Source organism: Nuphar pumila, chromosome 11 (genome assembly GCF_984573655.1).
Source record: "Nuphar pumila chromosome 11, dmNupPumi1.hap1.1, whole genome shotgun sequence".
NCBI lineage: Eukaryota > Viridiplantae > Streptophyta > Magnoliopsida > Nymphaeales > Nymphaeaceae > Nuphar > Nuphar pumila.
In genome coordinates, this window is record NC_143259.1 from 118,118,300 (window position 1) to 118,143,802 (window position 25,503).

Genomic DNA, 25,503 nt, shown 5'->3' on the forward strand with positions numbered 1-25,503 from the left:
GAGGATCCTCACTTCTTTTGAGGAGTTGTTCTTTGTTGACGAAACAGCAGACTGCTTAGAAAGTGTCTCACAAGTCATGAGAGGGGTGCTAGTTTGGTTGTTCCAAACGTTAAATGAGTTCCACTTATTCCCAAAGCCATCCCTATCTTCAAATTTTCATACCAGCTTCTTGAGATTTCATTGTTGCAAGTTGTTTTGATCAAATTGAACTATATAGATTTGATTTGCATCATTCATTTAGTGAAGATCTTCATTTAAATAATTAACTAGAATCAGACTTATGTGCATGATATTTTGGCAACTCAAAAAATCAATAGTTAAACAAACACAAAATGTTGTGCTTTTAAAAAATCAATTTTTTTTCATTAAAAAAACACATCCAAGGGTAGGTTCTTATTAAATCCATAATGTTGAATCCATCTATAAAGTCAGATTTGATCAAAACAATTTTTTTAATGAAGAATGGAAAAACCACCTTTGGATCAAAGACCTAGTCGAGCTAGCTTAACTTACCGTACTTATGATTATATCTTAAGATTTAAGAGGGGTACGAAGATGGGGACGAGTGGAACCCAACTCTCTAAACGTGGGAAGCTTCACATCCCTGGTGTTATATATATATATATATATATATATATATATATATATATATATATATATATATATATATATATATATATATATATATAGAGAGAGAGAGAGAGAGAGAGAGAGAGAGTTCACCCACCCCGATATAAAATTAAAAAAGAAAAGGAAGGACAGAGACTCCCTGTCGACATTCGAAAGAACAGGAGCGAAGCCCTCTGTCCTACTAGAGATCGGGGCAATAGAAGGGCTTGGCAGAGGCGATTGGGGCTTCTGTCAGCCCCCATCGACTACAGAGGGGTGGAGAAGGCCTGATAGAGGCTGTTAGGCCTCTGCTGACCCTTCAATAACCATAGGGGGAAGGGGAGGCTCCAACAAAGGTTGGAGGCCCTCTGTCGGATTGTCGGTGACCCTTATTTCAAGAGAAAAAAGCAAGGGAGAGGGTTACCTGTGGGAGGCACCGACGAGAGGTCGCTGAGAGGGTCATCGTGGGCTGGGGTCGTCGGTTCGCCGAAAAACGCAGAGGGAAAGCAACGAGAGAGAGAACGAAAGAGGAGGTCGCCAGACGGGGCACGTTGGAAAACACAGAAGGGGAACAACGAGAGAGAGAATGGGAGAGGGAACGAGAGGGGAACAAGAGAGGCGGTGGGCGGGCGACGGGTAGCGGGCGGGCGACAGATGAAACATAAAGGGAAAAGGAGCTCGCATTAGAGTTTTATGAGAGAAATTAGCGACGGAACAATTTCGTCTCTACTCCGTCGCTACTTGGCGATGGAGTAGCGACGAAATTTTTTTGCCGATGATCCATCACTAAAGTGTGAAGGAACTTGAGATGAATTTTTCCCGTCGCTAATCCGTCGCCAAGTAGTGACGGAGTAGTGACAGAAGTTTTCTGTTGCTAATTACGCAAATGTTAGTGACAGATAATTTTCTCTAGCTAATCCATCGTAAATTGGCGACGAATTATTTCTGTCGCAAATGTCTGTCGCTAATTAAAGTTTTTCTTGTAGTGGACGATGACAAAGGGTGCTCCAGCGACAGTAGACGACGACAAAGGGTGCTTCGACGATAGTAGACGATGATAAATGGTGCGTCGTCAAAGGGAGCTTATGTTACAGCAGATTGTGCAAAAGTTTACTGCTTAGGGCAAAAACGAAACGTTTGGACTCTGAAGAGTTAAGATCATCCTCCATTTTCTGGATGAAAGACATTTTTTTCCTTTTTCAAACCATCGTTTCGTAGCGAGAAAGAGTACTTAAGTCTTTGCAACCACACCAAACTCCGATGCTAAATAATGCCGACACACATAGAGATATGAGCCCACGTGCTTATATATGTGGCACTCATTAGGACCCCCCAAAGATGCACCTGCGTGTTTTGAGGGGGGGGGGGGGACATATAACCTGCTTCGATCAGGCGGAGCCTTGTAGGTGTGACCACATTGATAGTCTTGTCTCTCTGCCTCATGGAATTTAGTGTTCACACGACAATTCCCCCCGTATCTCTCAGCCAATGCCAATTTTTCTTTCTTCTTTTACATTCGGGTAATGACTAATGATGATAAAAAAAAACTGTATACATGGAAAATGCCAGTGTGTTTACAAAAACGCTCAGGATTCTCTGTTCAACATCATATTTATACAAGCAAAAGCCAATCATGATCAGATGTTAGAAGTTGTCATGGCGGGCACTTGATCCACCAATAAGAGAAGAGCGGGCACTTGATCCACCAATAAGAGAAGAGCGGGCTCTGATAAACGATGGAGTCCAAAAGTATATGTATAAAATGAATTGACATATCACCTGATCTGCTCTCAACTATTTATCGGTAAGCTTCTAGTTTATGAAAATCTCCCTTACCACCCATCAGGACACCCAACTTTAACTTTGCAGCAAGGGACACCCCCTCGAGTTTCAAACTCACAATGGGAGTCAAGAAAGTCTACCTTCCTTGTACACCCGGTGGGGGTCTGCCCTAACTCTAGCTTGCCTATAAAAAAAAGAGTCTACCTTGATCAAATGAATTCTTCTTGCCCTCGCGTAGACTCAACACAGATATGCTAAACGGCCAGATTCAGGTACAATCACATTGCACAAAATTGGTATGTACCCACCATCTACTGCAGGGATCCACGATTCACAGCCACCAATTTTGTGCAATGTCATGGAACTTTTTTTTTTGAATTTATAACCAAGAAACTGCGTCCGGCACGAAGACTTGGTTGCGCTGGCTCAGCCTGCCATACCTATGATCATCATGCCAGCAGCGTAAAACTCTGAGGCTAGGACCCCTGCCCCGAGGCCTGTGCTACGCAGAGAATCAAACTTTGCCTACCCATCTAGAAGCCAAGGCCAACCCCCCTTGGGGCAATGTCATGGCACTTGATCTGGCCTCTACACAAACGTAAGCAAAAATTATGCGACAAAAGGAAAGGAAAAGTGTTTAAATTAACAAGTCTTATATAACCTGAGAGGGAAGCAGATCAGGTCATGCTGAACATGAGCGTTTTTGCTCATGCCGACATCATGGCCGTCTGTTTGCATTTTGGATGAATGCCACGTGGTTCATGAGCAAAAACGCTCATGTTCAGCATGACCTGATCTGCTTTCACCTGAGAGTGTGTGTTGAATATCAGGTAAAACATTTTATGTAAAATGATCAACATAGAAATGATACCTCCACCGTGAAGTAATTACTTGTACACTAAACGAGTGTCAAGTTTCGTTGGTGTTTCACAATAATATTGTAAAACACCATTTTACTTGATCTATTCTCTTGCTGAACAAGTGGATGTCTTGATTTTTTTAAAGAGAGCCACGCTTTTAAGGCATGGCCTTAAAAAGTTAGTTATACGCATGTTCAGAGATGCTTGGGAAAGGATCTGGCAAGGTGGGCTCCCAGCATTATTATGTGTATTATCTAACCAGGGTCCACATGACGGCCCTAGGTTGGTGATACCATGCCCAAACCAGCTGGCTCGGCCAGACCATTCCCTATGTTGGGTCCAGCCCTATTCTTAATTAATGGTGTGGGGAAGTGGAATAGCCACCCACTTCTCATTAATGCAGGAGAAGTTGAAGGGTCGGCCCTATCCCCTCATTAATGATGTGGGGAAGTGAAATAGCCACCTAACTCCCATTAATGCAGGAAGTTGAAGGGTTAAAACCCCTTCGGTTTCTGTAATGAGTCTAGAAGGCTCACTTCTAGAAGGTTCATATCTAGAAGACTCTATGCCATCTATAAATAGGGGTGCATAGGCTGTGTGCTGGAAGGAGAAGGGTAGAGTGGTTGTGTGCAGTGTGTAGAGAGAGAAAAAGTAAGAGAGAGAGTAGAAAGAAGAAAAGGAAGGAAGAAGGTTCGTCACTACGCATTGATCCTCAGAGAGAAGTGTTGGTTGTGGTGTGGGCTTTGACTCGGGTTGTGCACCTGAGAGGTAATCTTGTATTCATTTCTTCCTGTGATTTCTTTGTTGTTATTATCTTTAGCTTTGGGCAAGCTATTGGACGTTGTACTCTCTACATTGTACTCTCTACTTTCATTATAGTGGATTATTCTCTTTGTGCCCCGTGGATGTAGGTCGTGTTGACCGAACCACGTAAATCTTTGTGTTGTGATTTGATTGTGCCTTTGTTAGATCCTATATTGCTTCCGCATATTTTTTGTTATCTTAATTTTCCAACAAGTGGTATCAGAGCAGGTTCGTGGAAAATCATGTCTTCTAAGTCAGTTAACTCTAAGTTTGAGGTGGAGAGGTTTGATGGCAAAAGAAACTTTTCCTTATGGCAAAAAAGGGTGAAAGCTCTACTTGCACAGCAAGGGTTGCACAAGGCTCTTGTCGGGAAGGCGAATAAGCCAAAAAGCATGATCGATGATGAATGTGATGATCTTGACTTGAGGGCTGCTGGTGTGATTGAGTTGTATCTATCAGATGAAGTCATGTGTAACGTGATGGAAGAGAGGACATCAACGAGATTGTGGTTGCTGCTAGAGAGCCTCTACATGACCAAGAACTTGTCCAACAAGTTACACCTCAAGAAACAACTTTATAGTCTTCGTATGAAGGAAGCTACTCTCATTCTTGGCCATCTTAGTGTGTTTAATAAGATTATTGCTGGTATGTTTAGTCTGGATGTTAAACTTGAAGATGGGGATAAAACTTTGTTGTTACTAACCTCATTGTCACCATTTTATGAGCATATTGTGACAACCATAATTTATGGAAAAGAAATATTGGATATGGAAGAGGTCACAGGTACGCTAATTTCCAATAAAATTAGGAGAAGACCATCACCGAATGAGGATTCTGGTGAAGGATTGATGGTGAGTTCATCCAAAGGCAGGGGTCGGTCAAAGGGCAGGAAAATGACCGCAGATATAGGAGCAAGTCCAGGTCAAGGAAGAACATCACTTGCTATAATTGTGGAAAGAAAAGGCACTTCCAGAATCAGTGCAAAGAGCCAAAGAAAAATCAGAAAAAAGGGAAAGAGACATAATCATTAGAAACTAAAGAAGATACCACAGCCACAGTTAAGGTGAGCTTGTGATTTTGTCTACTACTAATGATCCATGTATCTGTGTATATCAGGATACATATTGGGTCATAGACACAGGAGCCTCGTACCATGCCACACTACGGAGAGAATATTTCAATACATACAAGACCGATAATTTTGGTGTTGTCCGAATGGGAAACATAGGAACGTCAGAAATTATAGGTATTGAAGATATTCATCTCCAGACCAGTCTTGGGTACATGTTGGTGCTCAAGGATGTCAGACATGTTCCAGACTTGAGGTTGAATTTGCTTTCAGTAGGAAAGCTTGATGAAGAGGGCAGAAGCAGTGTTTTTAGCCAATGACAGTGAAAACTCAGCAGCGGGTCATTGGTTCAGGCCAGAGGAAAGAGATGTTGTACTCTTTACAAGATGCAAGACAAGGTATGCAAGAGACAGTTGAATACAACTGAGGACTCTTTTATTGATTTGTGGCACAATCGATTAGGCCACATGAGTGAGAAGGGCTTGCAGATTCTTGCTAAGAGGGAGCAACTCTAAGAGTTAAAAGGTACACGTCTAAACCCGTGTGTTCATTGCTTAGCTGGTAAGCAACATAGAGTATCCTTTGTTAGAAATGTCTTTCATAGAAAATCTCACATTCTAGAGCGAGTTTATACTGATGTTTATGGTCCTCTGAGAACAAAAACTGTTAATGGTTTTACTGATGTGAAAACTTTCAATGGTGCACTTTATTTTGTTACTTTTATGAATGACTTCTCCAGAAAGGTTTGGGCATACCCTCTGAAAACCAAGGATCAGGTTTTTGATGTATTCAAGCAATTCCATGCTATGATTGGGAGAGAAACAGGAAAACAACTGAAATGCATCAGGTCAGATAATGGTGGCGAGTACACAGGTCCATTCGATGAATATTATAAAATTCATGGAATTCGCCATGAGTTGACAGTTCCAGGTACCCCACAACACAATGCAATTGCAGAAATGATGAATCGTACAATTGCATAAAGAATCAGGTGTATGCTTGCACAGTCCAAGCTGCCAAAGAAATTCTGGGGTGAGGCCTTAAGGACAACAGTTGATGTGATCAACTTGTCTCCTGCTCATGCCTTAGTAAATGATGTTGCAGATAGGGCATGGTCAGGAAAGGATGTGTCTTACAAGCACCTGAGGGTATTTAGATGCAGGGCATTTGCACATATCCCCAAGGAGGAGAGGTCCAAGCTTGATGATAAAACGAGGCAATACATTTTTCTGGGATATGGTGATGCCGAATTCGGCTACAGGCTATGGGATCCAGAGAAGCAAAAGGTATTCAGATCCAAAGACATGGTATTCTTTGAAGACCAGACACTTGAAGATATCAAGAAAGAGGTGTCAATTCAGACTTCTGCAGGTGGATCTATCCAGTTAGATCCAGTTACTCCTCCAGTGGCACAAGTTGAAGGAAGAACATTACAGGAAGATGATGCAGAGGCAGATGTTGATTTACCTGTAGGCCATGTTGAGCAGAAAGAAGTTAGAGAACAACCTCTTCCAGAACCCCAACTGAGAAGATCTTTAAGAGAGTCACAACCTTCCAGAAGGTGTTCTCCACATGAGTATGTGATGCTTACTGATGCAGGTGAACCAGAGAGTTACCAGAAAGCACAAGAGTGTGAGCAGAAAGAGCAATGGCTAATAGCTATGCACGATGAGATAGATGCATTGCAGAAGAACCACACTTATGATTTGGTGGAACTACCAGAAGGCAGAAAGGCCTTGAAGAACAAGTAGGTTTTCAAGTTGAAGACTCAAGAACAATGTTCTCAACCAAAGTACAAAGCTAGATTGGTTGTGAAAGGCTTTGGTCAAAAGCAAGGTATTGACTTTGAAGAGATTTTCTCTCCTGTTGTTAAAATGTCTTCTATTCGTGTTGCTCTAGGTATTGTTGTTAGCCTAGACTTGGAGATTGAGCAGCTAGATGTGAAGACTGCTTTCCTCCATGGTGATTTGGATGAGGAGATATACATGAAGCAACCAGAAGGCTTTAAAGTCAAAGGTAAAGAAAATCTTGTATGTAGGTTGAAAAAGAGCTTGCATGGGCTGAAGCAAGCTCCAAGATAGTGGTACAAGAAATTTGATTCATTTATGGCTGAAAGTAGATACAATAGATCGACTGCAGATCATTGTGTCTACATAAAATGGTTCGGTGAGAATTTTATTATTCTCTTGTTATATGTTGATGATATGCTTATCCTTGGAAAAGATATGTCTATAATTGACAGGCTTAAGAAGGAAGTGAGTAAGACCTTTGCAATGAAGAACATGGGGCCAACAAAGGAAATATTGGGCATGCAGATCTCTCGTGATAGAAAAACCAAGAAGATATGGTTATCACAGGAGAAATACATCGAAAAAGTGTTGGACAGGTTCAGTATGAACAATGCAAAGCCAGTTGGTTCTCTTTTTGCAGGTCACTTTAAGCTGAACTCGGAGCAGAGTCCATCAAGTGACGAGGAGAATGAGAAAATGAAGAAAGTTCCTTATGCTTCAGCAGTCGGAAGCTTGATGTACGCGATGGTATATACGAGACCAGACATCGCATATGCAATAGGTGTTGCTAGTAGATTCCTTGCAAATCCAGGAAAAGAGCATTGGACAATAGTAAAGTGGATCTTTAGATATCTCAAAGGGAGCTCCAAAGTTTGTTTAAGCTTCGATGGTGGATCACCTGTCTTGACAGGTTACACAGATGCAGATATGGCTGAAGATATTAATACGAGGAAGTCCATATCTGGTTTTGTACTCACTTTTGCAGGGGGAGTTGTGTCATGGCAGTCAAAATTGTAAATGTGTATTGCTTTGTCTACTACTGAGGCAGAGTACATTGCTCTTACAGAAGCTTGCAAAGAGATGTTGTGGATGAAAAGATTCTTGATGGAGTTGGGTTTTGAGCAAGACAAGTACTTGGTGTACTGCGACAGTCAGAGTGCCATTCATCTCGCCAAGAATCCGAGTTTTCACTCAAAGTCAAAGCATATAGATATCAGGTACCATTGGATCCGAGATGTGTTTGAGAAAAATTTGCTTCATCTTGCAAAGATCTCCATAAATGATAATGGTGCAGATATGCTGACAAAGGCCTTACCGATGGAGAAACAAAATACATGTCGGCAATTGGCCGACATAAACTTCAGTTGATTAGTTGAATTGGAGTATCCCCTTGGGCTGGAGGGGGAGATTGTTGGGTCCAGCCCTATTCCTAATTAATGGTGTGGGGAAGTGGAATAGCTACTCACTTATCATTAATGCAGGAGAAGTTGAAGGGTCAGCCCTATCCCCTCATTAATGATGTGGGGAAGTGGAATAGCCACCTAACTCCCATTAATGCAGGAAGTTGAAGGGTTAAAACCCCATCGGTTTCTGGAATGAGTCTAGAAGGCTCACTTCTAGAAGGTTCATATTTAGAAGACTCTATGCCATCTATAAATAGGGGTGCAAAGGCTGTGTGCTGTAAGGAGAAGGGTAGAGTGGTTGTGTGCAGTGTGCAGAGAGAAAAGAAGTAAGAGAGAGAGAGTAGAAAGAAGAATAGGAAGGAAGAAGGTTCGTCACCACACATTGATCCTCAGAGAGAGGTATTGGTTGTGGTGTGAGCTTTGACTCGGGTTGTGCACCCGAGAGGTAATCTTGTATTCATTTCTTCCTGTGATTTCTTTGTTGTTATTATCTTTAGCTTTGGGCAATCTATTGGACGTTGTACTCTCTACTTTCATTATAGTGGATTATTCTCTCTGTGCCCCGTGGATGTAGGTCGTGTTGACCGAACCACGTAAACCCTTGTGATGTGATTTGATTGTGCTTTTGTTAGATCCTATATTGCTTCCGCATATTTTTTGTTATCTTAATTTCCAAATACCCTATTGGGGATCTCTGCTTATCGTGGTATATATTTATGTGGACAACCTTCCATCCATGCCTAATTTCCTATACATGAGCTGACATATTGGCAAATAGAAGTCCTTCCATTAGCCTCCAGATCTTGATTTCCTCCCCATGATTTGCAACCATGGTATATATGCCTGGACTAACCACCATGCTACTTGCACAACTTTTATGCGGACAACGTGATTCTTCACTTACTTTTCTTACTCCTTTTAGGAAGGCAAGATTTGCAAACATTTAGTAATGACTGGGTGCTCTCGGAGCGCACCTACTCCCACGTAATAGAACCTTAAATTTTTTTTTTTAAATTAGTTTGTTTTGTTGATCGCATATAGATATAATCTACAATCATTATTTGGAAAACAGGTTTTGGATCATGTGACTATAACATATATGTAGTTTTTTTAAGATCTTCAAAAATCAACAGATTACAATGCACCAAATTGTATTTTTATGTCTAAAAAACATGATTCCTATCAAATAAGCTATGTTGAGTATATCTATAAGGTCAGAACGAGAAGATGCAAATCTATAACTATGATTTCTATTAAGTGGAAATAGGTGCTCCTAGAACATGCTTTTTTATTGTCGCTGATGATTCTTAACATGATATCACTCATCCTTCTAACTAACTAACTATATACATGGATAATATTGGTTACACTCAGTGGTTAAGGAACCTCTAGTTAAAAAATATAATATTTTTACTTTTTTTAGTTTTTTACACATTTGATTCTCCAAATGTGATATGCACATTAAGTTTAGCATAAAGTGACATTTGGATCATGTTTTTCTGACATATATGTCAGATTTTATGAGAGTTGAAAAATCAACAGCCTATAATAACTAAATTTTCAAACCTCAAAAAAAAAAGATGGCTTTATGTACAAAAATTATGATTCAAGAGTTGATTTCTACTATTTTGATCATAATGAACACATCCATGGTGTTAGATTTGATCAAAACAACCTCTCCTTATGAGTTCTAATTAGGGAGTTCCTTACCCAATAGGGCAACAAACTCTCTCTCTCTCTCGTTCTATATATATATATATATATATATATATATATATATATATATATATATATATATAGAGAGAGAGAGAGAGAGAGAGAGAGAGAGAGAGAGAGAGAGAGAGAGGATAAATCTTGTAGGATTTTAGACCTCTAGGTTATGATAGTATGACCTAACCATTGAGCTATCTCATTCCATCCTAAAATGCACTCATGTTGTAGCACAAACAATTACCACTTCATGAGATCTTTCTACTTATCACCTAGAGTATGACATCCTCAAGCATAGTCTATGACAGATAGGGGGTCGTCAACCCTACTAGGGACAATCCCAAGCCTGGATGAAGGAGGAGAGTTAGCGTCAATGACAAACGGCCCTTGAACTCTAGCTACATCCTATGAAAATGAGTTACTCTTTATATGTATCTAAGTCTTAAACATCTTATACTTGACTTGTCCTTTCATTGACATGGATGAATGTGCGTGGCATTTAGGTCATAAGTGTTAACGGTTGTGAGCACACCAATGTCAACTCATATTCGTATATCGCTATTAGAATAATTTCAATATGAGCACACCACATTTTCAATATTTTTGGACCACCTGAGTATGACCTCTCTCCACACCAATTTGGCAGCTCCAACGAATCAACAAGATGGCCTTTCTTCCATTTTTTTTTAATTCAGAGAGTATTCATTAATGAAAAATATGGAAAGCTCACATCAACTTCCATGGGAAGCAAGAAAATATAACAGAAAACAAGGCAATTACAACAAAAGCAAAAAGAAAACATAAACAAGAAATCGAGCATGAGAGAGAGAGAGAGAGACAAAAGAAGATCAACATTACCACATATGAAGATCAACAAAATGTTGAACCCATGAACCGAACAAGAAAGAAAACAGAAATAGAAAAAAAAGAAGCTGAAGAAAAAGAAACTATAAACATATAGCAACAGACAACAAAGCCAAGCTCAACTAGGATCCGCTGGACTAGAAGGCACCACCAATGAGTGAACGTTGATCAGATGGAAGGGAAGGTCTCTAAGATGCATACGAAAAATCACATATACATCAACCAGGATTTTATGAACAAGATTATTAAGAACGACCAAAAGTTGTCAGAAAATAGCATCATTACGCGCCATCTAAACAAACCACCAAGTAGTAAGCAACCATGTCTTCCAAATCAGCTTCCACCGCTTGCATCGTCTAATCCGAACAGGGCCCAGAAGAAGATCAAGCGCGAAAGACTCCTCTTTGACAATCACGTTTGGAGATCTCCACGTCCTATTAAAGAGGACCGCGAAGATTGGGCATGTCCAGAATAAATGAAAGGTAGTTTCTTCAGTAGCTTGAGAAAGCACACACCAGCTAGGTAACTGAAAACCCAACCTCTTTAAATAACTATGAGTTTGAAGCCTATCATGCAAAATTAACCATGCCAGGACCCGAGATCTTGGAGAAGGGCCCTTAGCCCATAACATGCACTCAAAGAACCAATCAGCCCCCCGAAGGATCAACGATCTATACACTTTGTGGGTGTGGAACACACCATTTGGCGCAATCGCCCATTATGACCACTGATCGTAATTTCTCGCATCCCCAATTTGATCTATGAAGAACGATAAGGTTGTTAGTCACATGCTTCGCAAGTGCGAGATCGCCAACCCCCGATTTTCATGATGAAGAAGAAATAGACCATGAGCATCATATTTAGCATGAAGCAAATGAGCACATGGAGAACTCGGTTGATGGGCCAACCAACATTGCTTGGCCACAAGAGCAATACTCTTCTATCTGGGCGCAAAAACACCTAAGTCAGCCATACGCCTAGGTAACATCACCGTTCGCCAACCAACCAAATGGCACTTCCCTTAGAGTTGACACCCAGACCAAAGGAAATCCGCCATTAAGCGACAAATCTGCTTCTCCACACCCACGAGCATCACGAATACTAACATAAAAAATTTAGGGATAGAGGAAAAAACATATCTGATTAAAGTTAGACGGTCAATGATGGAGATAAGATGTCTGTCACGAAAAAAACTTATTTTTCACTTTTTGAATAGTTTGAGCCCAAGCAACGGAGGAGAGGTGCTTCACTTGTAACAGCAGGCCCAAATACGTCATCGATAACTTAAGGATCGCGCAATTAAAAATTGGTTGCCCCGCTTCAAGCATAGAAGACTCAGCATTGAACATAGTAAGAGAGCATTTGTTATCATTTAGAGAAAGCCCTGAAAGAGAGAGAAAGAACTGAAGAATAAGTTTGAATCTAAGCATCTGTTGCACGTTTGGTCGCCCAAAAATAACTATATCATCAGCATAAATAAGAATATGATATGAGAAATCTGAAACATCTAAAGGATCTATTAGGCGCTTCTCCGCAGCACGCTTAAGCAACACCATGAGGCCCTCAGCAATGACGTTGAGCAACAAAGGCGAGAGAGGGCAGCCTTGTCGTAATCCATGCCCTAACTTGATCTGGCCACCTCTAATGTCGTTAATCTTAATCATGGTCTGAGCATTAGCAACCAATTCCAGAAAAATGATGACCAATGACAAAATTGGATAACATTTGAAATAAGAAACGCCAATGCAGATAATCAAAAGCTTTGTGAAAATCTAATTTAAGAGAAAAATAGTGTTGACCACTAAGATATAAGGAGTGAATGACTTCAGAGGCCAAGATGAAAGAATGGTGAATCATCTTATTGTGGATAAAAGCGAACTGAGAGTTCAAAAATATTTGGTGAGTCACGACCTTCAACCTATTAGCCAAGACCTTGGCGATCATCACAAAAATCGAAGGAAACCTAGAGATATCAGTGACAACATCATTTTTCAGAATTAAAGATATAATAGTCAAGTGAGTTTGAATAGGCAATCTGGAATTGCGATAGAACTCATCAAACATGTTAATAACATCAGGCTTGACATAAGAGCAAATTTTTTTGAAGAAATCCATATGAAACGCATTAGAACATGGAGCTTTCCACCCCAACAAACCTTTCATGGCCTTAAAAATCTTGTCTTCAAAGAACTTCATTTGCATAGATCTGGCTTGATCTTGTTGAATCGACCCAACAAAAACAGGATCAATAACACCCTCCGTGGTAAGCTAAATAGAGTATAAATCTTTAAAATACTGAGTGACAACTGAAATAACGTGTTGATTAAAGTAAAGAACGTTTCCAATGGTGATTGATGGAATGATATTCCTTCTATGACGATGCAAAGCATATGAGTGAAAAAATTTAGTATTACCGTCTCCAACCACAAGCCGTTCCAAAGCACCTAGATGACATTCATCATGAAAATCAACGACACCCAATACTTACCAAAAGCACCTGGTTTTGGAATATTCTCAGCCGTCTATGTATCTTTCATGGATGTTGTTCATCTAGAAAGTGAACATCAGATTTTTTATGGGGCTCATCCAGATAAAACACCGACCTTTTGGATGGGTTTTGGGTGCCATTTACCTTCATGATGGAGGGCATCCAGTTGCTTTGGACTGTTTTTCTGTCCAAGGCTACTTGGATCCGTGTAGGGACCGACCAGTCTCTGTCTGGCCACTGTCTTGCGTTTGTTGTTCGGCAGGGCTCGTGGCATTCAGGACAGGACAAAGCACGTCTTGTACAGATGCTTTATAAAACATTGCACAGGACGCACCAGTCGTACGTGGGGGTAAAGCAACATCCATGCACATCATCTCTGTAGTTGTCTCAGCGTAAAATACTTGCATCTTTTTACATGTGCTAAAGAAGGGGCACTGTGGTTGGCTCTATGCAATTCAAACCCTGTTGTAATTTCTCAACTGGCAGTGCCCGTTGCTGATGCTGGTAATATGATCAATAACCACAGTTAAGCAAAAACCTTCCACCTCGAAACTGTGGGATTCTTATGGGGTTATGCAATTGCAAAGTGATGGACTGTTTTCTTTTGGTGTGAGCACTGATGCAATCAAATACAAGTTAGCCCAACCAACTAGAACGTAAAATCAGGGGTTGCTTAGGAAGAAGGTACCGTTTATTCAATCGGACAGCTCATGCTTCGAACTAAGGTGTACTATACAAGGACAAGGGGTTTATGATGAATTGAAGATCATGATCACCTTCTTCCCTTTCCTTTTGCTTTTTTTTTTCTTTTTTAGATGTTTCATGCATTATCTAGAACTTAGCATATAATCTTATCGATGGCAAGTCTTGTGGAAAGTTAGGGCTAGTAAGAGCTTGAAGTGTTCAAGCTTGGCTCAGTTTGCCAAGCCTAGTTCGGGTTGAGTTCAAGCTCGCTTGTTTATAAAAAATACATTGTTTTAGAACTGAGAGAAACAGGATTACAAAGAAGAACATATAAAATGTGTAAAACATATAAAATATATTTCTTACTGCTGAAGGGTTTCTGCAAGCCTAGCCAAGCAAAGCTGAGTACCTATTTGTTCATATTCAGCTTGCCTAGCCTACTTTATGAGTTTGAATGAGTTCTTTACGAGCCGAGCACGAGTCGAGCCACAAGTGGATTGGCGTGTCTCCCAACCCCATGGGAGGTTAAGTCCTAATGAGCAAGAGCAAAGTTGTGCTCCATGGAATGGATTTGATCTCTGCATATATATGGATCCAAAAGAATACCGAGATGAGCTACTGCAAGTATGGTTCGTTGTTGCTGTCATCATCATCGTTATCATTGTTATCACCACTATCATCACAGTCGTCACCAACGTTAATTCCCTCACCTCTTTCATTAGAGTGAAACTCTAATCATTATGCCAATTTTCATAACTTAAATGGTATGTTTTTTTAGTTAGTAAAACTAAAACCCTTGAGGCCCTCTCCACCCACCAAAAACTATACACAGTAATTTCGACCTTGCAGTAAGGGATGCCACCTCCGAATTTCAAACTTACGATGTCCGATCAACTTGAAAATAGACTTTTCGTTTTTTCACACCCACCCAAACAGTAAAACATAATTTGTAACAGTAAGTTTGCTTTCCCAAAACAATTTGGTTTATCCAGTCAAACCATGAGCTTGAAGTAAGTCAAGTCCCCAACCTCCTCCAACTTTGATATGGAGACGTTACACTCAACTCCATCTCCAAGTCAATAAAGGCTCAGGGTCATGAACAATCATTTTTGAAGGGAGTACTATTCTCCTTTTCTCATAAAAAAAAAGAAAGATAGAAAATCGAGAAGATAATAGAAAGATTGAACCAACCCTAGCAAAAGCACCACAAACTTTACTTTCCTTCCAATGGTCAAAACCAAAGATCCCCTGGCACCAGTTGTTAGACACCAAACAAATAAGACACAGAAGTAAACAAGCGAGAGAAGTAAACTAGGAAATGACGCATATATCTCTAAACCTTTAATCCTCCATAAGATGAAAAGGCCTTGCTTTTGAGCCCTAAAAGGTCAAGAATAGTAACAATACTTTTGAAGGGAAAGTCAATACCCGAACCAATACCCTTGCATAGAGGTGCATGTGCACGCCACGTGGCAAGGTGCATCCAAGGTGCGTTCTTGACTTCCTACTTTCTTTTCGACTCGCACGCTTTTCGCCACCCGTTACTGCAGAAGCAATCAATGAGAGCCAATTGATCAAAACAGAGGAAAATGACAAAAAGTGCACAAGTTTCAAAGGAAATTGTGGGAACCAACTTTTTCCCTCCAACCCTAGTCCGAACCCTAACCCTAAAAAGTGAGGAGAAAGTGACAAACCCTGGTTTGACCTTGGAAAATAAACCCTGCTTCCGTCATCAGTTTTGTCCACACATGCAGAAGCACACATGGTAAAAAAAAAAAAGTGAAGGAACCTCATCATGTGCCTTGTGTCATAAATTGACAGTTTTGGTCCTTGACCATGTAAATGGTGTAGGAGGGGAAGGGGTGAAAACTTAGGAAACTTTTACTATAACGAAACGGACCAAAATGCCCCTTGTTGTAAACGTCCCTTGAACCGGTTTACGTAATTGAGAAGGCAAGAGTAGTGAAGGACGACTTTCTCTTTTAACTTGCAACAAGCTAAACCCTAATATGAAATCTTAAACTATGTGCATATGCTTGAAACTGTTCTCATGAACACATCTTCATTCTTCTCCAGTAGCTTGTTTAGATCGGTTGACTCTTACTACCTATGAAGAGCACCAATTAAACGTTTGAGCAAAGCCCAAGTTTCAATGGAAACAACTAAATATAGTTTCAATATTCATCATCTTCAAAAACACCTGCCAACCCATTTCTCAAAACAAGAATGTGAACAAGTTTCAAAGAAGGTTTTGGATGCTCATTCCACGGCCACCCACCTTATCCAAGCCAACCAAATTCGGCATTTTTTAGATGACTAAGTTCTCCACCGAAACATGTAATCTCCTTGTGGGCTCACCGACATCCAATCCTTTACAGAGCCCTCCAGTGAAAGGCACCCTTTTATACCCGGTGGGAGTCTAACCTGAGATGAAGGGGTCAGCACCTTCTCGCCATGCCCGCTACCACTCCGGCGACTAGGGCGGGTGTAAATTGCCAACTTTTTTACAAGTAAATGAACGTGCTAACGCTTATCCGGAAGAAACCCTAGGAAAGTTTCATGTGTGCATGTATTGATGTGTACAAGCACGAAATGAAAACACATTTCTGCATATATGTATATCATATAGAAATCGGTATATAAAGAACAGAAGAAACTCAATTTTACCTGTCATTGCGGATATGAAAGCATCCATGCATGAACTTTATGTTGAGTTCATGCATTATTCTCGCACGTAACGGAGGCCTTAATCCTATCAACGGTGCACGCAATGAGGCTGTTAACGGTTGCCACTGATCCTAGAGAGAGCTTTGCAGTGGGAGCCGAATCGACCAATATCTGAAACGCCACAGTCAAGAGGGACCCTCCTCCAGTGGACCCCATCTCTCCTCCAGTCGGGGTGGTGGACCCATCGGGCACTATGGCGAACCCTGAGGGCAGAAGGGCCACACACTCTGGGTCCCCACCCGTCAGGACGGCATTCATGGCCACTATGTCGACGGGTGCATAGACCACATACGACCCTGATGCATCCGTGCAGCTCTCTTGCAATATCAGCATGTTGCTTTGGTTTGAATTTGTACTCTGAAAAACAATAAGAGGAAAAAAAAGTTCTTTTAGATTCTTGCACCCTCAGCAGTTGTATACTCCTTTAATGTACACACACATACTGACTGTCCCAGGCCAATAGATATATAAATTATTGTTTTTTTATGATGGAAAACCCTCACGGATAAGTGGGTCACTTAATGGGTCCCCTTTCTTGCATGGTAAAACTCTGGGTTAAGGACACGATCACCCAGCCTTACATGCCCCCAACTATGATAAACTAATGGCATCCCTCATGTACCAGCAGGATTTGATCCTGAGCCATTAGCTTGACACAGGCCTCCGCTGACCACATGGATCACCACTGCAGTGGTACAATTATTGACATATATAGCATCATGTCTTATTGGATATTGAAACTGCAAAATACACTCAGTAAAGTATGCAAACATGATGTTGCAGTTGGTATTTTATCCCTAGAATGAGACCATAAGATATATGTCTATGTTTACGCATCAAACATAAAATGATGGTGCAAAATTAACTTACATTTACTCGTAGAAGTGAGACACAGTTGCCTGGATCATGGCCATTGGCAATATGGGCCATTTCTTGTACTACTCCACCGTTTGAGAGAATGTCCCACTGTTACAGCAAACAATACAAAAGATTAGTTATCTGGAGCAAATTTCTGGTCATTCTCAAGGCGTAGGCTTTTATCTACTTTCCCTTGAATCAGCACATCTATGTTTCTTCCAAATGATTCATTTTGCATGTTTCACATACTTTTTTTCTCAGAGATAAAGAGAATCACATCACTGAAAAGCATAAAAACAATAAACAACAGCACAGAGATGGCAGATCCAATGATCGGGCCAAGCACTTAACAAAGTACTCAGCAAGAAAAATCACTGTGCGTGACATGCAGCGATTTTCTGTGTTTTTTGTGGCTCACAAGAAGTTACATCTGACCGTGAAAACAACAGAATGGAAACAATGTTAGACATGTTTTACGCAATCCAATATGAACAATACATGCATCGAGCCTCAATGCTAACGCATAATATGCATACTTGTATTAACTTTGCATTACAAACATATAATACCTTCTGAATCCTACAGAAACCTGTCGATGGCAACTTGTGCCATGGAAGCATCTGATATATTAATTTTTTTCAATTTATAACACGAAAAAACCACACCCAACACGAAGACCTTGTTATGCTAGTGACGTAGGGTCGGACCCTTCACTGGGCGTTCTTGTGCAGAGGGGAGACGCCGATGCAAATCTGATATTTGACATCTCTCTATACCAACGTTATCTTTATTTCAAAATAAAGAAGATATGCTAGTTCTATTCACAAAATAGAAAAAGAGAGAGAGAGTACCTCATTTCTGGAATTCTCATCTCGAAGGAAATCAAAGACCTTCTTTGGTGGGACAGGTAGCCAAAAGGAAGTAGCTGCGCTAAGAACAATGCCTGGTGGCCTTCCTGGATCACCAATGCTCTTTCTAGTCATGACCCTCACGTCCTCCGCCCCACTTCCTGATAAAGTAGTCCATGTGTGCGCCGTAGTTGCACTCACACCCGCACAAAAACTTATAACCATTCTCTCTGCCAACTTCAGCATACTCCTCCTCCCCTCTGGGCTGGCTATAACTGAAAAAGAAACACAGTAAACCAAGATACCAATTTTCTGAAAAGTGTCCACTTCGTTGTATTTTCTTTTCCGGAGACTATACATGCATGCTTTAATGGTGCAAAAGAAACAACGAAATTTGGATCTTTATGAATTTTACGGTTCATTACATACCACCACCATCTCTTGGAGGAATGTTACTAGCCATGGCGCTGGCCAGTCGTTCACATTGTCGATCGAGGGTCGCTACCCATCTTTTTGCACCAAAGGCCAGGCCATTATTGACCAACGATCTATAAATGTTATGAACTGCTCTGTCGTCAGCCTCAACATGCTCGACCCACGTAACCTGCAATTTTACAATAATCCATTATGCAAGGTAAAAGAAAAACAGTCAAATTGGAAAACGTTTCATATTAAAAATATATATGGATGCAGATACAATTTCGTGTATGGTATGGGATTGAACAACTTGGTTTTGTTTGTTAGACATTATATTATACAGATATATAACGTTGAAACATGTCATTGACAAACACATTACTTGATGCAGATTTAACGAACTTGCTAAAATATAAAAAGTGCGTGTAAACGCACGAAACACATGCGCATACATTCATGGATACATGCAATTTGTTAAAAAATTTAAAAAAAAAACATATGATGAACGCGCGTGTTGGCATGCATTTTGCACACGAGTGCTTGTGTATCTTTATGCTCAAGGACGCCCATGAGTGCATGTTTGTTCAATCGAACACATGAAAACTCATGCCCGTGCATGTGAGCGCGCAAGCACGTGCACCCAAACACACGCACTGCGTGCTCTCGCTCTCTCTCTTCACGTCTCTTGTTTACACACATACACACATTCTGCATGCATCGTTAGAAGCAAAAATTTGTTGTATATTAAACTTGTGCAGGTAGGGGGAAACAGATCTGCACCAAATTGTATATCTGCATGTGTGCGTGAGTGTTCTATTTGCATATGCGCCACACTTGTAGTTAGTTGTCGTTAAACTGTGAAACCGGTTTAACGGCACCTGCATGATCTAGTTTATCTATGACAGAGAATTAGTGCAAGCTTATCAATTCAACGTCAAAAGCATCCTGAAATATAAGTTGCCCAATTAAACCATGATATCAATAGTCTTCAACTCCAAATCTTCAGCTTGAGCATCAAAATTAAGAAAAAAGGAAGGAAAGAATACGCATATAAATGCCCATGCGCATGCATCTTGCTAATGTATTGTCTAAATAAATTGGAAAAAAGAAAAAAAAAACTGGTTCATTGTTTCTAACCTTAGAGTAACCATTAGGCATTTCTTGGATTAGACATCCGGATGGCCTTCTTCTACACCTTAATACTGGCTGGGAACTGGGGCGTATACTGTCCAGGGAGACGTCAACAACCGCCCAACTTCCATCTGGATGGTGCTTGCAGTATCTAACAAAGTAGCTCTCTCTAGTAGGCACTAGTGGAGAGGGCATTTGGAACTCAGCTGACATCTGTTAAAGTGATTAATTAGAACTTCTTGGTTCTTGCTTTATAAAGCCAAAGGAAAGCTAGATGACAAACCGGTTTTTGCTCTTTTCCACCTTTGAAAGTCTAACAAAGGTATGATATGTAAACCCTAAAAATCAGAGAGAGGGAGAGAGAGAGATACCACTTGTAGTGCCCCATTCCAATTTCCTGCAACTCCAGTTGACAAAATATCCAACGTTATTGCTCTTGAAATGATGTGAAAGAACACACTTGACCACTGATTCTGTGAACAAGAAAAAGCGGCAGTTACCGATTACAATAGCCACAGAGACTGAGCAATATATACTTGGGTCGCAGTGTCGGCTTGTTTAAGCTAAGTATATCAGCTTAAAAAATTAATCAGAATTAACCTGTACTGTTGCAAAACAATCTATGAACATTCTGCTCTTCAGACCTCATTGCACGTTTTTTAACCATTAATGAACCACCGAGAATTTCCGCAAAACAAACTGCATGTATTGGATTAATGTAGTTCATATTTCATATAAGCACCTCCGGAATGTTGTTCTTACCACATCCATGAGGATCTCAACCAAGTTGGTTGCGTTCATGATCACAACTGCCGATTCTCGCGAGGCTTCAGATTTCAAACCGAAGGGCCTAGGCCCAATCCCTCGAGGAAATGTTCTAAGGTATTCTTCTTCACAGAGTACTTCAGTCGAGTTATCGACACCTCCGGGAATCCACAAGGGTTCACCCAATTGTGCCATTTTGATGAGTTCTTCCATTGCAGCAACGGCTAGTTCTATAACCATGGGCTTCTCTATTTCAAGCTGTCCTGCCATAGGCTTGTTCAACAAGTCCCCACCTCCAAAAATTTCCCCTCCCATGCCTGGTTGAACCCCAAAGTTCCCTACTGCAAGGTCTAGAGAAGAGCGAGAGATAGGCTGCAACAATGGCGGGTACGAAACCATGGGCTTCCCAACATACTTGGCAGCAATTCCCGAAATCCTATCAATCTGTGAGTGAAAAATAAAGCATAGTGTGGACTTCATTAATTTAGATAATGTATCTTACCTTACATAGTTGTGCATGAAAAATCATATAATATAAGTGGACACAATTTGTCCATGATATTGTACTTTCCATATGAATAGGAGACTACAATATTCATTTATTTGCATTAGTAGATGGATGTTTTAAGTGTTGTATTGGAAAACCATGGTGTTAAGTTCTCAATGTTAATAAATGTCATTTTCAGTACCTCCTCTCTGAGACGGGCATTCTCTATCCTCAAGTGTTGTTCGTCGAATGACATTTCACCCAAAGCAGTAGGGCCACCACAGTTGGGGCAGGAAGCATTACCTAGTGCTTCCTTGTATCTCATGTTCTCAACTCTCAGCTTCTCATTTTCCGCTCTAAGCTGTGAATTCTCATGGCGCTCATGTTGTGTCTGCAGCAAAAAAAGTAAAGATCAGTCCAAAAGAGAAAAAAAATAACAAACAATTACCAAAATAGTCTTCCAAGATATTCTCCTTCCATATATTACTCTCTTGGTCACTAACGTCTACAATTTATTTAATTTTTTTGAATACTTGTCATTTTGCATGTTTTACCTTCATTTGTGTGCGTTTGTTTTGAAACCAAAACTTTACTTGGAGGGGCTCCAACCCCAATTCCCGGCTTAACTCTTTCCTTTGCTTATCATCTGGATGTGGGCATTCTTTAAAAAACCTGCACAAACAGAGAAATATTTGCATCCAATTTTGTTTCGATATCTTACTCTGTAAAATATCCTCTTTCTATGTTTCAGAGATGCTTAGACTGACCCTTGCACACAAAAAACAATTACAAACAAATAATTGATTATGGTATTTTTTATCTCCCAGATGAACAAATGGGAAATGGAAACCTCAAATTGATAACTAAAAACCAAAATAAGAAACTGAATGTGAAGGATTTTCATGTGTTTATAGAAATAATATGGGAGGGTACTGTCTCTTACGCTTCCATTTCTTGAATCTGATGCTGTGTGTGGCGATGGTATCTCTTCTTCTTGGGCCGGCGGCCCTGATCGTTATCCTCCCCAGATGCACCCTCAAGATTTTCACTTCCTGATTTGCTCTCGAACTCATCTTCTCTCATCTTGGCAAGGGCCATCTCGCTCTCTGTTGAATGGCTCATGTCATGCAGTCCATCCATCAGGTTCGGCTGCAGCACACCCACACATCCTTCAGATTTCCTCTTGTTTTCCCCTCATACTCATGTATATGAAACAAAGAAAGGGATCCAATATATCAAGTCAACCCAAGACAAGAAAACAAACAAGGCAGACGAGAGATGATAAGAAGCAGAAGGTGAGGGTGTGCAATGGTAAAAAGTTTTACGCGTTTCTCGCATACCAAAATGGATTCCTTAAATTAGGACGGCCGTATGCAGGGAAGTTTTCTTATATATGGGCCTTTTTGTTTACCGAGGAGTGACAAATGTTCACGTTTCTCAGGGAGCCTGGAAGCAGGAATTGTTCTTATCTTTTAATTTGATGTTTTCCCTTTCCTTTCCTTTTCCTTGTTTTTTTGGGGTTTGTAAGAGAGAGAGAGAGAGAGAGAGAGAGAGAGAGAGAGATTCTGACCTGCGTCGGTGTGATGGTCGAAAACCCAAATCCGACCCCTCTTTGAGCTAGGCTCGCCATCTTAGGCACAGAATGCCTTGCCGGAACCATTATTCCGGCCACCTCTCTCGTGCTCGCTGTGGTCTAGGCTTAGGTTATGGAGGGTATGCATATTTGCTTTTATTTTAATACTTTACACATGTTTTATGGGGGTTTCACTAGAATCCGTTGAACAAATCCATGATTAACAAGTACTAAGCCGACTGAGGTAGACTAAAGTTTTTGCTCCCTAAATTCCAACTTTTTAACTTTTTTTTTTATTTTTTTTGTGTAAGACGTAACCAGAACTAGGGTTGACGATGGAGACTGACTTTTTGAAACCACCTATGAAAAATAGATCTCACAAAACCGCCCTAAAAAAATACAGACTTATCTCGGGGAAGGAAAAACGTGTAGACCATCTACCAAAAACAAAAAGTGCGTGGAGATCACCCAGGTATTCTAAAACCGTTTTAAGAAAAAAAAACATGAAGAGAAGGAAAAACACAGAAACAACTCTCTCTCTCTCTCTATATATATATATATGATACTTACTGATGAAGGAGTTTTCTTCAAAACTGAACCGACCCATGTGTGATTATCAAAGACCCAACTGGAATCCAGGTTTTCGTTCATACCCACATCCATTTTTCTGTAAAGCAGGCCATCACTCATCGGAAGAGTCCCGGTATAAGAGCCCTGTTGGTGCAGTTCCAGCTGTTTCACAAAGAGAGAGCCAACAACAGCGTCAGGATTTTGCCTTTGACCTTGTATGAGCATCTGATGGGCGGCAGATCCACCCTCCCCCTCCTCTCTCTCTCTCTCTCTCTCTCTCTCTCTGTCTGTGAGAGCGTTCAAAGGGATGTGAACCTTGACAGTGAAGTGGGAGAGGAATGGGAAGGGATGGGAGAGGGTAAAACCGAGAGGTGCGGATGCATTTAATTTGAGAGAGAAAGAGAGAGAGAGCTTTAATAAGAATAAGATTGTTAGGAGCAAATTTACTGCTACTATCTGTCAAAGGATAATACACGTATTATATTTGTAAATCTAACATTTACAGTACATGCGCGGGTGGAATTTAAAGGACAAATGCCCTATTATCGTGGCATGGACGAAGAATCGGAGCAAAACTTGCAAATCTGCACTTTTCTTGAGAGAGAGAGAGAGCAGCAGCAGCAATTACGTCGCTTGCATTAAGTATTGCGCCTTTTTACTTCATTTTCTTTTCTTACTACTAATCGACTGGGATTCCAGTAATAAATATTAAGTTTTCAGCCTCACCTTCCCTCTGCAATCACTCAATAAATGCTCACTGCGCTCACGCAGACGCGGCTTGGTTATTATGCTCATGCCTTGCTTGCATGGCTATAATATATATATATATATATGTGTGTGTGTGTGTGTGTGTGTGTAGAGAGAGAGAGAGAGAGAGAGCAGTATTGTGGAAGCGTTAAAGCCATAATAGCTTTTATTTACTGAACATTTTAACGAAGGCAATAGTAGTAGAAAATTTAAACATGCATCTCTTTTTTTTTTGTGAAAGAAAGCATGCCTTTTTGATTGAAGCTCTCATGGTACATTTGTTTTGCATACTCCAAAGGCTTTCAAAAAATATCGTAATGATAATTTTTTCAGCAAAAAAGATGTCGCAATTTCCTTTTAAAATTTGTTTTTTGCAAAATATTAACTAAAACTTGGGGAAAAAAGGAATTAAATAGTATAAAATTATAGAAAACATTTGAAAATGAAAAAATAACAATGTTTGGGTTCTAAAAAATTTGTGTTGAAGTAGTCATTACTATACGATAAATTGAATTTATGGTGATATTATTTCTTTCAAAAACAAATTTAGCATGATTTATATGAACTTTGACATATTGCGAATTTGTTGCATTAAAATCACAACATACTTTAAACCAATATTTGCGACTATTTCTTGCAAGGTTTGTTTTCGAAGTTAATTTGCAGCTTATTTCAAGAGGCAACGGTACTCCATGATTGGTTGTGAAGGATGTACACATCAATTCACATAACTTTAACGCTAGAGAAATGTCTTTGGCCTACATTACAATATAATAATCCATCGCTTCGAGAATATTTTTCTTTGGACATAATATAACAAATCGAAACAATAGATCTGTCATCTGCCCTGGTTACTGTTGTTTGTTTGGACCCAATATAACAAATGGAAACAATAAATCAATTATACTGCACTGGTTAGTTTTGTTTTTTTGTAAAACCCGGAGCATACTATAACGAAGTCCCGCACTATAGTACCATTTCTCTCTCTCTCTCTCTCTCTCTCTCTCTCTCTCTCTCTCTCTCTCTCTCTCTCTCTCTTATGGTAGGTTTGATAGATATAAAAAAACAACGATTTAGATATAGACCACTGTTTTGATATTGAAGTAGAATGAAGCATGGAAGGACCTTTTGCTTTTTTGGACACCAAGGGACTCCCACCCGCCCACTCCCCCTCCCGCGCCCACTGGGGAGTACACGGAAGGACCTTTTATTGGTTTATCTTTTAGCAAGATTTACCAATTAACCTGAATAACTTAATGGCAGATTAAGCTGTGTGTGTGTGTGGTTAATTACTATGCCACAAATATATACTTCACA

General features: G+C 40.3%; 1 protein-coding gene across 4 annotated transcripts; it reads right to left on the minus strand.

Annotated features, from left to right (window-relative positions):
• Positions 1-15,244: 15,244 nt before the first annotated feature.
• LOC149823103 (homeobox-leucine zipper protein ROC2-like) lies at positions 15,245-23,748 on the minus strand. 4 transcript variants are annotated; one of them, XM_089980547.1, is made up of 12 exons: positions 23,440-23,748; positions 22,240-22,445; positions 21,851-21,968; positions 21,499-21,687; positions 20,807-21,253; positions 20,416-20,517; positions 20,051-20,257; positions 18,926-19,100; positions 18,500-18,771; positions 17,661-17,756; positions 16,731-17,147; positions 15,245-15,607 (listed from the first exon to the last, which is right to left on the minus strand). In XM_089980547.1, exons 1-11 carry the CDS (start codon positions 23,662-23,664, stop codon positions 16,779-16,781), a joined length of 2,406 nt encoding a protein of 801 aa, XP_089836673.1. In that variant the 5' UTR covers positions 23,665-23,748; the 3' UTR covers positions 15,245-15,607; positions 16,731-16,778. The 4 variants fall into 4 exon arrangements, with proteins under 4 accessions (XP_089836673.1, XP_089836676.1, XP_089836675.1 ...); XM_089980550.1 differs by having other exon boundaries at positions 22,240-22,495; positions 23,440-23,719; XM_089980549.1 differs by having other exon boundaries at positions 23,523-23,707.
• Between the last annotated feature and the right edge of the window lie 1,755 nt (positions 23,749-25,503).

Coding starts and splice junctions, on each gene's coding strand:
- LOC149823103 (XM_089980547.1), bottom strand. CDS start 23,664: ATGCTCATACAAGGTCAAAGGCAAAATCCTGACGCTGTTGTTGGCTCT. Junction 20,258..20,415: donor GGAATGGGGCACTACAAGTG/GTATCTCTCTCT, acceptor TCACTTTAACAG/ATGTCAGCTGAGTTCCAAAT. Junction 17,148..17,660: donor TCTCACTTCTACGAGTAAAT/GTAAGTTAATTT, acceptor ATTGTTTTTCAG/AGTACAAATTCAAACCAAAG.